The 15106-nt window shown below is 48.9% G+C and overlaps 1 protein-coding gene and 1 long non-coding RNA gene across 2 annotated transcripts in view; one reads left to right on the forward strand and one right to left on the reverse strand.

The window, feature by feature from the left end:
• CDC20 (cell division cycle 20) lies at nt 1–13577 on the reverse strand. Its single transcript, XM_038414295.2, has 11 exons — nt 13424–13577; nt 12970–13208; nt 10725–10870; nt 9792–9888; nt 8909–9037; nt 7138–7334; nt 2251–2345; nt 1453–1684; nt 1078–1203; nt 656–773; nt 1–258 (listed from the first exon to the last, which is right to left on the reverse strand). The coding sequence occupies exons 2-11, from the start codon at nt 13190–13192 to the stop codon at nt 86–88; spliced, it is 1536 nt and encodes a 511-aa protein (XP_038270223.1). The 5' UTR covers nt 13193–13208; nt 13424–13577; the 3' UTR covers nt 1–85.
• The window catches only part of LOC122455596, a 25366-nt gene continuing 11938 nt past the window's right edge, over nt 1679–15106 (forward strand). Inside the window, exon 1 of the long non-coding RNA XR_006273912.1 lies at nt 1679–2367. This is a non-coding gene — a long non-coding RNA (uncharacterized LOC122455596). The remainder of the gene's footprint in view (nt 2368–15106) is intronic.

Genomic DNA, 15106 nt, shown 5'->3' on the forward strand with positions numbered 1-15106 from the left:
TAAAAGCAGACTAAGGTATTTATTGACATTTAAAATACTGTACAGAATGTAGCCCCATCTCTCTTGCCAGTGGCATCTCCCATGCTCATCGGATGCCCTGGTGAATGATGCTGCTCTTAGCACTGCCTGCCTTCTCCTTCTTCTTTACTGGATCCATCTCAAAGCAGCGCCAAAGCCGCAATGTTTCATCAGCAGCTGCAGATGCCACTATTGAGCCATCTGGGCTCATGGTCAGGTTCAGGACTCTGGCTGTGTGACCTGGGGAAGGAGAAGTTGCTCAGGGCTCTGCTCACATCCCCCACCAATACCCCAGTCCTTTTCAGCCATTTATGCCCCAACGCATAAGTTCAGTCTGCCCCATAAACAGACTCCATCATGCACAGCTGATGCTCAGGCTGACCTGGGCAGCTCTGGAAGGCTGAGCACAGAGGAACTCAAAGGAGACCTGACCCCTCAGCATCCCATAAGGTGGAGCCACTTCCCAGCAGGACACGCCTTGCTGCCATTGCCCCATCTCACTAGCACACTGATGCTGCTCTCATGAAGACTGGAGAGTGACTTTACTTTCAGGATCTGTCTGGATGCAGCTCCCACTGCCCTGGATCCCAGCCCTCTCAGCTGCTCCTGGGCTGCACAGCAAAGGTTGCAGACCTACCTTTCAACTCTGTGACCTTGGCCATGGTAGGATATTTCCACACCACCAGTTGATTATGCGCAAAGCCATGACCAGAAATGAACTCCTTGTAGTTTGATGACCAAAGGATGGAACATACCTATAGGGAGGCAGTTTGTTACACTGGCAGGTCGCAGACCAGCAGCAAGAGGTCACTGATCAGGTGTAGTTTGAGGACCAGCTCCTCACCTCCCAAAAGAGCCCACAAAGAAGGGGCACAGACACTGCAGTAGTATCCAACATCCATCCCCATCCAGAGACAAGAAACCTCCCCCCGCCAACATCCCCCATGTTCTCCTGGGAAGTATCCTAGGCCCTGGCCCTCAGGTTCCATCCCTTGGCAGCACTTACGTTGCTCACTGTGCCAAAGTGCAGTCTTGGACAGAGTCAGTGCTGAAGCTCACCTGGGAGTGGGCATCTACCGCGTTGAGGCAGGTGCCTGAACACACATTCCAGATCCTGATGTGTCTGTCACTCGTCCCACCACCTGTGGCCAGGACATTTGACTGCCATGGGCACCAGGCCACAGCCTATGAGAGAGGCACCAGTCATAAGACATGCAAGAACAGCTTGTTCCCCATTGCCCTTATAGGTCAGGCCAAGCCACAGCAGTTCTGCCATCCATGCTTGAGAGCAGCACTGGTAGGCAGATTCTTTGTATGTCCCAGGAGAAGCCCCTCTCCAACAGATGGAGACTCTGCCGGTGCAATGACAGCAGCTGCTGCATCACTCTGTGCCCTGTGCACACCAAACAAGTCTCACACAAGCCACCCTCTCACCTTGACAGCACCCTGGTGCTGAGTGAAGGTCTGCACAGGAGCCAAGTCACCACTGTCCCCTTGGGCACATGGCCAGACATTCACCAGGTTGTCATTGCCTCCACTGGCCAGGTAGCGGCCATCGGGTGACCACTTGAGGCCACACACCTCCTGTGTGTGGCCAGCAAGTGTGGCCACATGGTGCTCAGCAACTCGGACATCATGATGATGGATGTGACCAGTCCTCGCCCCACTGCAGAGGGAAGTTTTGAGTCAGGGTGGTATTGTGCTTGTGAGCTATATGTCATCTCAGCACTGCTCCAAGGGGCTCCCACTGCAGAGCTTCTGGACAGGGATTTCAGCAAGGGCAGCTATTCAGTGATACTGTAACCTTGGTGTCACCTGCTACTGGAGACAGCTGAATGCAGCAGCAGGGACTGCATTGCAGAGGACTCATACAGTGGTTATGGGGAATGGAGAGCCCTCCCACTGCCCCTACATTCAGGGGCTTAAATCCAGCCCCTTCTAACCAGAGATGGGGACATATTCAGGTCCTCCCCCAAGCTGGGCCAGACACCAGGGGAGTTGTAGCAACCCAGGGCAGAAATGGGCTGTTCACCAGGACCTCACTCACTTTCTATTGGCATCTGGGGAATCTGTGCCCTGGTTATGCTGAAGTGGATCCATGCAGAACTGCACTACTGGCTTTGTGAACAGATCACTGAGCACATGCAGTGTCAATTTGTTTTTTCGCATCTGTTCATCTAGAGCAGGGGGCTCAGCAAAGCCTGTTTTGCCATGCCTTAGTCATGTCCTTACCTGGAAAGAATGTAGCTGTTCCAGCTCAATGACCCAACACGGGAAGAATGGCTGGTCATATTTCGGAGCCGTTTCTGTTGCTGTATGTCCCACAGCTGCAAAGAGACATTAAGAGCAGTCATTTATCTTAATTGTGTAAGGAGATGAGAATAGAGTCCTTGTCCCATTGGTGCATTCCTTGGCTGTCAAATCCTGGGTCCCTTTGCTGAAAGCTATGGTGTTTAAACCTCTCAGTGCACTAGGCTATCGGGGAGCCATCCAAAGAATTTTATACCCGATGCCCATGAGACAGCTGGAAACTCTAGATGTATATTGGGGACCTTCACAATTATTTACCAAGTGCTAACAATCCAGTGCCATCTTCACAAAACCCACTAGATGGCATTGCCCAGGGAGTTTGAAGTTTGGACAATTGTGTTATTAAATAATATACCATTTATTTAAATGTTTTGGATTGTTTTCTACATTTTCAAATACATTGATTTCAATTACAGCACAGAATACAAGGTGTACAGTGCTCACTTCATATTTTTTATTATACATATTTGTATGGTAAAAGCCAAAAGAAATAGTACAATAACTCCTTGCTTAACATTGTAGTTATGTTACTGAAAAATGCTACTTGAAGCAAAAAGTGAATCCAATTTCCCCATAAGAATTAATGTAAATGGAGGTGGGAGGGGAAGATTCTTGGGAAAAAAATGTATATTATATATATATAAAAAAATAATCGCACACAGCAATGATTAATGTGAAGCTAGGTTGAGGTGGTGAAGTCAGAGGGTGGAGACGGTGGAATATTTCCCGGGGAATGCCTTACTGCTAAATAATGAACTAGCACTCAGCTGAGCCCTCAACGGTTAACACGTTAAATGTAGCCTCACACTCTACAAGGCAGCACAAATGGAGGGAGGGGAGACAGGATGGCAGAGAGAGACACACACTGTGTGTGCGTGATGCACATCGCCCTTTTAAGTACACTGACCTCACTCTAAGTACAGCGCCTTTTTAAGTAGCTCAGCAAGTTGAGACAGCAGCTGCAGCCAGCAAGCTCCCTCAGTCCTGAGCCCTGTCACGTCCCACCCTGCTCTATGGAGATGGGGTAAGTAGGGTGGAGGAGCAGGGGACACCGACATTATCACCCCTCTTCCCCTCCCCCACCCTGCCCCGCACAGCAAGCAGGAGGCTCCCAGGAGCAGCTCCAAGGCAGAGGGCAGGAGCAGTACATAGCAGTGGGGGACAGCTGAACTGCTGGCAATTGCTAGCCTGCTGGGTGGCTGCTGCACAGGGAACTTAAGGGAGCAGGGAGCTGATGGGGGGCTGCCAGTTCACCCTGGTTCCAAGCCCCCACCAGCTACCTCCAATGGGCTGCTCTTTCTGCAAGCAGTAGACAAAGTAGGGGGCTACCAAACAACTTTATCAGAGAGCACTGCACAACTTTAAATGAGCATGTTCTCTAATTGATCAGCAACGAAACATTAACCAGGAGGACGTTCAGTGAGGAGTTACTGTATTTTTCAATTCACCTAATACAAGTACTGTAGTGCACTCTATCACAGAAGTTGAACTTACAAATGTAGAATGCTGTACAAAAAAAACTGCATTAAAAATAAAACTAACAATGTAAAACTTTAGAACCTACATGCCCACTCAGTCCTATTTCAGCCAGTCAAGTTGAGTTACAATTTGCAGGAGATAATGCTGCCTGTTTGTTTACGATGTCATCTGAAAGCGAGAACAGACATTCGCATGGCACTGTTGCAGCCAGCATCACAAGATATTTATGTGCCAGATGTGCTAAACATTCAAGTGTCCCCTCGTGCTTCAGCCACCAATCCAGAGGACATACGTCCATGCTGATGACAGGCTCTGCTCAATAATAATCCAAAGCAGATCGGACCGACGCATGTTCATTTGCATCATCTGAGTCAGATGCCAACAGAAGGTTGATTTCATTTTTTGGTGGTTTGGGTTCTGTAGATTCTGCATCTGAATGTTGCTCTTTTAAGACTTCTGAAATCATGGTCCACACCTCATCCCTCTCAGTTTTTGGAAGGCACTTCAGATTTTTAAACCTTTAGTCGAGTGCTGTAGCTATTTTTAGAAATCTCACATTGGTACCTTCTTTGCATTTTGTCAAATCTGCAGTGCAAGTGTTCTTTAAATGAACATGTATTGGGTCAACATGAAATACATGAGAATGTGGGTAAAACAGAACAGGAAACAATTCTCCCCCAAAGAGTTCAGTCACAAATTTAATTAAAGCTTTTTTTTTTTTTTAAATGAGTATCATTAGCATGGAAGCACGTCCTCTGGAATGGTGGCTGAAACATGAAGAGGCATATGAATATTTAGCACATCTGGCATGTAGATACCTTGCAATGCTGGCTACAACAGTGCCATGTGAATGCCTGTTCTCACTTCCAGGTGACATTAACAATAAGAAGCATGCAGCATTATCTCCTGTAAATGTAAACAAACTTGTCTGTCAGTGATTGGCTGAACAAGAAGTAGGACAGAGTGGACTTGTAAGCGCTAAAGTTTTACATTGTTTTGTTTTTGAGTGCAGTTATGTAACAAAGATACAATTGTAAGTTGCACTTTCACGATAAAGAGATTGCACAATGGTACTTGAATGAAATGAATTAAAAAATACTATTTCTTTTGTTTATGATTTTTACAGTGCAAATATTTGTAATCAAAAATATAAAGTGACCACTGTACACTGTGTTCTGTGTTGTAATAGAAATCAATACATTTGAAGAGGTAGAAAAACATCCAAATATTTAATAAATTTCAATTGGTGTTCATTGTTCGACAGCGCGATTCATCATGCGCGTTACCTGCCATTAATCGACAGCCCTACTTCTATTGTCTCACCCTTGTCTCCTCCCTTCCATCTGAACAGTCCCAGCCTTTTTAATTTCTCCTCATGCGGAAGCTGTTCCAGACCCCTCATCATTTTGTTGCCCTTCTCTCTACTTTTTCAAATTCTGATGCATCTTTTTTAAGATACCAGAACTGTATGCAATATTTAAGGTATGGGCCTATCATGGCTTTATATAGTGGCATATTTTGTCTTATTATCCATCCCTTTTCCTAATGATGCCTAACACTTAGCCTTTTTGATTGCTGCTGCACATTGAGCAGATGTTTTCAGAGAACTATCCATGATATCTATGAATCTATGATGCCAAGATCTTTCATGAGTGGTAACAGCTAATTTAGATCCCATCATTTTGTATGCATAGTTGGGATTATGTTTTCCAATGGGAATAACTTGAAATTCAGTGTTGATAAATGCAATCTGCCATTTTCTTGGTCACCCAATTTTGTGAGATCCTTTTGCAACTTCGCAGTAATTTAGAATCTGTAAGCTTTGCCACTTCACTGTTTCTTTCTGTTTCCAGATCATTTATGAATATGTTGAACAGCACAGATCCCAGTATAGATCTTTGGGGGACTCTGCTGTGTACCTCTCTCAACTGAGAGAGCCGACCACTTATTCCTACCCTTTGTTTCCTATCTTTTAAGCAGTTACTGATCCAAGAGAGGACCTTCCCTCTTATCTCATGACTCCTTACTTTGCTAAAGACCTCTTTGTGAGTGACTTGTCAAAGGTTTCTGAAAGTACAAGTACACTATATCCACGGCATCACACCAGTCCACATGTTTGACCCACTCCAACAATTAATGGATTGGTGAGGCATGGTTTCCCTTTGCAAAAGCCATGTTGACTAGGTGTCGGATAATTCTGTTTTAGTTTCAACCAGTTTGCCTAGTACTGAAGTTAGGACTACTGGCCTGTAATTGCCAAGATCACCTCTGGAGACTTTTTTCCTCCAAAAATCAGCATTACATTAGCTATCCTCCAGTCATCTATTACAGAAACTGATTTAAACAATGGTTACATATCAGTTATTAGTTTTGTAATTTTGCTTTGAGTTCCTACAGAACTCTTGGGCAAATAGCATCTGGTCCTGCTGACTTATTACTGTTTAATTTATCAGTTTGTTCCAAAACCTCTATTGAGCCCACAATCTGGAACAGTTCCTCAGATTTGTCACCTAAAAAGAATGGCTCCAGTGTGAGAATCTCCCTTACATCCTCTGCAGTGAAGACTGATGCAAAGAATTCATTTAGCTTCTCTGGAATGGCCTCATCTTCCTTGAATGCTTTTAGCATCTCGATCATCCAGTGGCCCCACTGATTGTTTCTGCTTCTGAAGCACTCAATTTTTGTTGTTAGTTTTTCTTTTGCTAGTTGCTCTTCAAATTCTATTGTGGCCAACATAATTAGTACTTTTACACTTGACTTGCCAAAGTTTTTGTTTTCCTCAGTAGGCTTTGACTTCCAAATTTTAAAAGAAGTCTTTTGGTCTCCGAATGCCTTTTACACTCTGTTTAGCCATGGTGGTGTTTTTTGGTCCTCTGACTTTTTTTTTTTCTTCTTTTTTTTAAAATTTGGGGTACACATGTAATGAGCCTCCATTATGGTGTTTTTAAAGTTTCCATGCAGCTTGCAGGCATTTCATTCTTGTCACTGTTACTTTTAATTTCTGTTCAAGGAGCTTCCTCACTTTTGTGCAGTTTATTTGATTTTTTAAATTCTATTGTTGGGGAGGGGAGGGGGGCTGGTATTTTCCCCTCTACAAGGGTGTTAAGTTAATTACATTACAGTTGCTATGAACAAGTGGTTCAGCTATATTCACCTTTTGGACCAGATCCTGTGTACTACTTAGAACTAAATAAAGAATTGCTTCCCACCTTGTGAGTTCCAGGACTAGTTGCTCAAAGAAGCAGTTGTTAATGGCATAAACAACGGTCCCGGGGAAGGAGCCTCTATTTAAAAGACTCTTCCCTCCCTGTACTGTGGGATTCCTCTCACCTGGACCTCAGCATTGCTAGTGCCAACAGCAAGGTAGTTTCCTTCTTTGATCCAGGACACTGATGAGATGTAGTCCTCTGGCTGCTCCAACTGCAGCAGCTGGATGATCTCACCAGAGGAGTAATTCCACAGATACACAGAGTTATCCAGAGCCACAGCCAGGAAGTTCTGGGAACTCCAGTCAATGAGGTTCAGATCTAAGATCAGAAGATACAGCAGAGGTCACATACTATGCCCGTTGCTCATTACAATACCCCAGGGAAGTCCTGCCTGCCTGCCTGACCCCCCACTTGGCCTTGTGGCATGTTGGAATCCTAGTTAACAGGATCAGCACACTGAAGCTTTTCATTCCAGTCCAGTTGCATGAAGCTCTGAACTCCCTTTCCTATAAGGTTAGATACAGACACTATCCAGCAAGCCACCCAGTGTAAGCCTGTGTTAGTGTGCCCCAAGAGGGCCATTGACACAGCAGTGACCAAGCTGAGAGAAGGTTCCTCTAAGACCAAACTGCTGAGCCAAGGAAGGGAGCTGCCCTGTCTTGGCTGAGAACAGGCACTTTCTGCCATTTTTACCTCATCCACCTTGCTCCTAGGTGGAGCTACCATCTCACTAAAGCAGCTGATTTGGGGTAGGGGGATTGATGACTGAACCCAAGCCCCCTCATTCCTATAGGGAATTTTTAGCATCCCCTCTGAGAGAGAGGAACCAGCCTCCACAGCACAATGAAGGAAACAGCAGCCATAAAAGCACACATTTCCCCACCTATCTTTGGCCTTCTGAATGAGGTACAACAGAAAGTGATAAAAACCACCACAATCCCAACAGGCTATGAGGCATGAAACAAGCTGCCAGTACGATTTCCCAAGGGGATAATCAGAGGCCTGAGAGTAGAGACAACTTGTCCTGAAGTGGAAGTGCAGTCAGACAGGAGCATTCAGAATCAGGGTAATAAGGAGAGCAGAGTCAGTGCCAGCAAGAGGAGTACAGGGGAAAGAGGCACTTTCAGTTATCAGGAGATGGGGACCAGAGCCACCCACTCAAAGGAAGCGCAGAAGTTAATTACAATTGAAAACGGCGGGTACTGAACCCTTTTTAAGCCTGACTTTTGAGTTCAAGAAGAGCAAGGGACTTGCCTTCTGCTCAACAGCATCCAAGTTTAAACATCCAAGCCAGCAGATCTAGATGAGAGAGACTGAGACACTAATGGATTTGCTGAAGAACTCCTTTGGGAGTACACAAGGTTCTGCAGTCACAGAACCAAGGGAGAGGCACCATCCAAACAAGATCAATCCCAGTAGTAAGTGCCTGCTCAGGCTAATTTCAGTCCCTAGCGGAACAAGTCTTAGGACAGACTTCCAGAGGGGGATGGCCTGCAAGTTACGAGGAGTCTGAGGTCAGAGAAAAAAGAACCTGCCAGACAAAGTGAAGAACAGTGGGTGAAGGGAACAAGGTGTGAACAAGACCAGGATCCTATGGAGAGACGCTTTCAAAATCTTACTTAGAATTAACTACAATGGGACACTCAAATGGACTGACAAATAGACTGGAAGATAGCCAACCGGGGCACCAAGTGACAGCATTGAGTTGGAAATAGTATCAAAGATATTGCAAGAATTCTTAAGTCTGATCTTATTTAACCTCTTCATGCAGGGTGAAGCAGCAGTAAGTAGCACCCCTGTGACATTTATAGAGGGCACGGCATGGGGAGTGTAGCAGATATTAGTATGGACAGGAATACAAGGGCCTTCACATAGCAGCAGAACCTGCTTACAGTAGTCATTACGGATCTCTGGCGCATCCAGGATCCGGTCTGGCATGGAGGGAATGTATCTGCTATTCTTCCTGCTGGACCCAGGTGTTGTTTTCTGGCTGTAGAGCACTTTCAGGTTATTCTGGTAACCTGTAAGCCGGAGACACAGCAATGGTTACTCACTAGATAGTTTCTACCACCAACTCATCCTGGCAAATTTGTGGCTCACCTAGGCACGGGGAGTCTTCCACTGAAGGCAAAGACAAGCCTTAAAAGGGAGATGCACTTGCTTCAGGCCAGCGGAGCAAGCTGTGGTGTCAGTTATGACACCTGCCCACTAGGAGACTGAGCTGATGAGTCTGAGCTCACTCCTTTTATGCAACCCATCAAGCCACCTTCAGATGGCAGCCACTTTACCTGCTGAAACCAGATTCAAATTGGTGGGCTTGGAAAATTTCACTTTTCCCCAATCCCGTTAATTAACAGTTTAATTGAAGCATGACTTAAACCAAGGATAGTATGGGGTGGGTGGAGGCTACTCAATATTCTACTGCAGCCTTTCCTTGAAGGAGCTTTGGGCCAAAAGCAAATTTTTAGGGAGCATTTACTGTTTGCAGTGTCAATCACTGACTTGTGCAGCTACTGCTCAGCTTAGAGCTGAGAGGTGTGCAGTGGCTGGGATGCCAGTAAGCCACTGACCACAAAGGAAAGCTATTAAGGAACTTTTGGTGTTCCAGAGCTCAGTCGAGTACACAGCTACTTGCACACATCCCATTGCTTGGGGTGGGAGAGTACACAGGATACTAGTCAGGGTTCTGTTATGCATCCCTCCTTTGAGGGAAAAGGAGCCCTTCTTCCCTTCCAGCAGAGAGGTGCTTTCAGATCACCCCCAAACCCTGCATACCTTCTGGGGCATTTTGAGGCTTCCCACTAAGCCGGAGGATCTTTGCTTCTTCCACATCAAACCCATTCAGATTCAGCGCCCAAGCCTTCTGTTGCTCCTGTAAATAAGATGTACAGATCCTCTCAGGCAAACTTGAGTCTTCCTGCCACATTCAGAGGGAATATGGGTAAAACAGGAATGTAGCTCAACAGCTCAGTGGCCCCATGGCCCCAGCTGTGCCATCAGCTTAAGGTAGTTCCTTCTGCTCCAGATGGTATGCTGCTTTGCTTGGAGAACCAGCTGCATGCAAGCCAGTTCTCCAGGCTGCCCTTAATTCACTTGAACAGCTGTCCTCTGTTTGGCCAGTTTTGTAGTGTACCAGCTGCCCCCAGATTGGCCCTTTTTTGCATCCCTTTCCCAGTGTGGAAATATGGCCACAAGGGACTGGCTTTGTACAGCTGCTTCATGACTTGCCTATATGAAGAAGTCATTCCAGACTAATATAGTCCGTGACTTTAAAGTGCCATAGCTATTGCTAAATAGCTTATTCCACAACAAGTTCTGTGGAATTTCCTTATGCAGCCAAGTCCTCAAGCTTTGAGCCTGGAATAGCCAGCTCTGTGTGCGCAAGTCTCATTAGCCTTCCAGAAGTTTGCATTCAGACCTGCTAGATGCAGCGCAGGCCAGCCAAGGGTCCCAAGGCATTATATGACAAGACAAAAAGCACTCTGCCCTCACTCTTAGTATCTAGGGCCACAACCCAAGTCTCCTGCAATAACTCTGCACAGCTCTACCCATTCCAGCCACCATTTTTCATGGCTTACTCCATAAAGTAAGTGCTGCAGATGCGAGCACCACACCAATTGCTCATCGTGCAGCAATGTGAATACGCCAAAGTTTGCTTCTCAGGAGAGGATTAGGAGGGACTGGCTGTTAGGAGAACGCGTTTCTCACCTTCTTGGTAGGTGTATCCTCAGAAGAATCATTCTCTTTGGTCAAGAGAAAGCTAGCAACCTCCATCTGCATGGCACTGCGGTTGGGAATGTAGCGGTCCCTGCCTGCCTTGGTCGGTGTGCTCTGGATTTTGGATCCTGATTTACCTGTGTTGTATACAGAAGAGAGCCATTCCATCTGCAGTTAGTGGAAGCAAACTGCCAAGCAAAGGCCAAGATAGACAGTGTTTGCCTCAAAGGCCCTCAGGCACTGCTGGCTGCACACTGTTTTCCAGGTGTTGGTGTTTTGCCAGCCTGGAGGCTCTAGTGCAGCTACACAAACAAATCCCAGGATCTTGATTGGATGGGAAGAGGCTGATGCAGTAGATAACCAGCTGCCTTCAATCCAATGATCATGTGCTGCTGGTCCTCTCTGAACCTCAGCACATCTTAGAAGGGCCTGAGTCCCAGCTTAACTTCATTAAGACACACTGAACTCCAAAGCAATGGCTTCAACAGCAGGCAGCATGGCTCATAGCTCCAGGAAGAACCTCAACTTGTTTCAGAGACTCACCATTCAACCTATACATACCTCTCAGTCCTCTCCAGGTGCAGCCAAACAGATTCCTCTAGAGAGGGACCGAGGACAGCCTAGTGGCACTGTCATGTAGAAGGTCACCAATATCCACTGCGCAGAGCTCAGCAACACCAGAGCCCAGTCGCTGTGACTGAAGCCACTTACAGACCCCAGAGCCAGGAGTCTTTACGTAGGAATTCAAAATGTTGGATCAGACAATAAGGTCCACCTACCTCAGCGTCCTCTAACAAAGCCAGTACCAGATGCAGCAGAGAAAGGTGTAACAACCCCCATGTAGCAGATGTGCCCCATATAGGTCTCCTGCTGATCTCTAATAGAGATTAGCTTAAGCTCTGACATGCAAAGTTTAAAATAGCCCTTCTAGAATTTGTCAATAATATTAACTCTGAATATTCTTGATATCCATAAAAATGTCCAGTCCTTTCTGAATTGTGTCAAGTCCTTGGCCTCTGATTTCCTGTGGCAGTGGGTTCCACAGTCTAAAGTTTTATGAAAAATATTTTTTTTTCCTTGTACTGGTTGAGAGTTGCCCCATCTTTCAAAGTAATCGAACAGCCTCCTTGTTCAGTGTTATGAGACAGGGAGAACTAGAGTTCCTGATCTTCCCTCTCCAGGAAGAGGTTTTTTTGCCCTCCTTCATGCATATATGCATGCACACTTATTATATTCTCCATCCCATTCATACTCTAAGGTTACAAACCCAGTCTTCCCAATCTCTCTTCACAGAAGAGCTTTCACAGACCACTGATCATTCTCATTGCTTTTCCGAGCCCCTCTAGTTCTGCGCTACTGAAGAGACAAGGTGCCCAATGCAGTACACGGTATTCAGATGAGGCTACACTAATTATTTAGTTAAATATATTAGAACAGAGGTCCACAAACTGTGGGGCACCCCCCCAGGGGGGCACAGAGGAACATTCAGGGGAACACAGCTGGGGCCCAAGCCAGCCCCCACAGAGGATAGGGAGGGAATGCCCCTTAGTTCTGCTCCTGTCCGCAGCCTTGGCCCCCTGTACGTCTATCTCCCCCCCCCCCGAGCTGTAGCCCTGCTTGCAGCCCCAGATATGGGGGGGCATGAGGTAAACAGTTTGGGGACCACTGCATTAGAATAGTCCTCTATTATTCACCACCCCATTCCTAACTTTTTTTTTTTAAACCACAGCTGCACACCTAGCGCTGTCTTGGTGTTGCCAAGCTCCCTTTCTTGGGTTGACAATTCATTTAGAGCCCATCAGGTATATAAGGAGTTTAAGTTTCTCCCTTCAACATACAACATAGGAATCCATTTGCCATCGTCCTACCCATTCACCCAACTTCTTCAGGTCTCTCTGAAGCTCTTCACAGTTCTCTCCAGTCCAGACTCTCCTCATAGCTGTGTCCTCTGCCTATTGGGCTACCTCACTGTTCATCCCCTTCCAGATCAGTAGCAAACACAAGGAGACCTGACTAACCCTACTCAGTTTCCTCTTTGCCAGTTTTTGATCCTGACAGTACTCTATCCGCCCATGGCGAATTAGCTTCTCTAGTGGCCTTCTGTGCCCCGTCAAAAGCGTGACCTCAGCTAGGTCGCTAGTGCACTGCTTCCCACACAACGGGCTGGCTGATGCAGGGCTAACTCTGTTCATCCGTCTCCACACACCCAGGGGCACCAGCCCCAGCTCTGACTCACCAGGGGTTTTGGAGGGGGTTTTGCTGGTGCTGTGGGGCCGGTTGGCTGGTTTCATGGGGGAGAGGCCAGTGCTGCTGGTGTTGGCAGGGCTGGGCCCGGGGCCAGCAACAGAGACGTTGCTCTCCTTGGCCTTGCGTTGCCATCGCGCCAGCGGGGCGTTGGGGATCGGGGTGTCCAGCTTCAGCAGACCGTGCAAGTCGCTCTCAAACACAAACTGCGCCATGGCGGGGGAGAGCGGCCTGGGGGGGTAGAAAGAGGGCGACAGGTGAGTCAGAGACCAGCCAACCCACCCCGCGCCCCGGCTCCCCTCCCGCCCGCCCGCCCGCCCCGCGCCCCGGCTCCCCTCCCTCGCGCCCCGCGCCCCGCACGGACGCGCGCACACAGAGGCCGGGGAGCAGATATTAGCAGGGACAGGAACACAAGGGCCCCGCACATAGCGGCAGAACCCGCTTACAGTAGCCAACCGCAGAGACCGGCCCGGCCCGGGGCGCAGCCGACACACTCCGGGGACGCAGCACAAGGGAGACCGGGACCGGGACGCCGACGCCGACGCCGCGCTCGCGCTCGCGCTCCCTCAGCCAGCCTCCGCTCTCTAAGCTCCGCCCCCTCGCGCCGCTTAAACCGGGCGCCCCAAGCCCCCATTGGCCACTTCAAATCCAACTGCCGCCGGCACCATGGCGACCCGACCCGACCCCCTGGTCCCTATTGGCCCGCACGGACTCGGGGCGGGGCTTAGCCCTGAGACTACGCTAGCTCCGTCCGTCTCGTGAGACTAGGGCTTTGACCCCTGACCCGAGCCACGGTCTGGTGACCTCTGACCCGGGCTGCTGATTGGCCGGAAGCGCCTGCGCGGGGCTCGGTGTTGGCCGGCCGGGCGCCGGGGCACTGGCGGGGCTGGGGCCTGGTCCCAACCGGAGCGACTCGCCCCTCCCCGCCCCGCCAAGGGATCCCCGGCGAGCCTGCCAGGGCCCGTGAGCACGGGCGTGTACTTGGCGCGGTTCACCACAATCCCAGACACCTGCCCCTTTTGCGGCGTGAGGGATACCCTGGCACATGTCTACCTGGAGTGTGCCAGGCTGCAGCCCCTATTCCGGCTCCTCACCAATATCTTATTACGTTTTTGGTTGCACTTCTCCCCTCACCTTCTCATTTATGCACTCCCTATCCGTGGCCCCACAAAGCCCCGGGATCTCCTGGTCAACCTCCTCCTGGCCCTAGCTAAAATGGCCATCTACAAAACCAGAGTGAGGAGGTTGGCCGATGGAGTCTCCTGTGACTGTGGGGCCTATTTCCGATCCTCGGTCCGTTCACGTATCCGGGCAGAGTTCCTCTGGGCGGCGTCCTCTGACTCCCTTGACGCCTTTGAGGAGCAGTGGGCTCTGTCCGGGGTTCTCTGCTCGGTGTCCCCGTCCGGTTCCCTTCTTTTGACCCTTTGACCGCACTCCTGTCCCTGTTATTTTATTAGTTGTCCCCCGGAATTTTTTGGGTATCTAGGTCCTGTGGATCCCCCTTTTAGGCTGGGGGGGATCCTTTAGCAGTGGACGGGCTTCGCCCGCCCACTTCCCGGATCCCAATAAGGGCCCGTGTGCGGAGCGGAGACGCACCACGGTAGGTTCCGTGGTTTGGCTCTTTCTTGACTGGAAAAAGAAATCGAGGGACGCTCCCGGGTGCCGCTGGCTCCTGGCCCAGAGCGACCTGGGCCTTGCCTGGCGCCCCGCCCCGCCCCGCCCCGCCGCCGGCCATGGCCGCGCTGTGATCCGCAGCGACATAGCGAGCCGCGCTGCCACTTGCTCCCTGCTGTGCGAGTCAGAGAGCTGCCTTTCAGAGCTGCTGTTGCAGGTTCTCCGGAACTGGGGTAGATAGTGCTGCATTGGTTGTCCCTGGGGCCAGATTTTTAACCATATGTAGGTGCCTGAAGAGGCAGCTAGGCGCCTAGGGGATTTTCAAGTGCCTAGGTGCCTGCCTCTTACGGGGAGCTTAGAGAAATAACAGCACCAGAGAGGGAAGTTAGGTGCCCATGGGAATTAGGTGCCTAGGCACTTTTGAAAATCCAGCCACCTGCCCATCAACAGGTTTAGGTGTGCAGATAACTTTGAAAATCCGGTTGGGAGGCTTTATGTATACTACACAAGTGTAA

This window comes from Dermochelys coriacea, chromosome 8 (genome assembly GCF_009764565.3).
Source record: "Dermochelys coriacea isolate rDerCor1 chromosome 8, rDerCor1.pri.v4, whole genome shotgun sequence".
Taxonomy (NCBI): domain Eukaryota; kingdom Metazoa; phylum Chordata; order Testudines; family Dermochelyidae; genus Dermochelys; species Dermochelys coriacea.

Bases quoted from the DNA above. Each gene is read 5' to 3' on its own strand.
- CDC20 (XM_038414295.2), bottom strand. From the start codon at position 13,192: ATGGCGCAGTTTGTGTTTGAGAGCGACTTGCACGGTCTGCTGAAGCTG. The intron at 1,685-2,250 runs GTAAGGACATGA...TTCCCTCTGCAG, and splicing joins AACAGCTACATTCTTTCCAG to TGGGGCGAGGACTGGTCACA. The intron at 1,204-1,452 runs GTGAGAGGGTGG...CCTCTCTCATAG, and splicing joins AGCACCAGGGTGCTGTCAAG to GCTGTGGCCTGGTGCCCATG.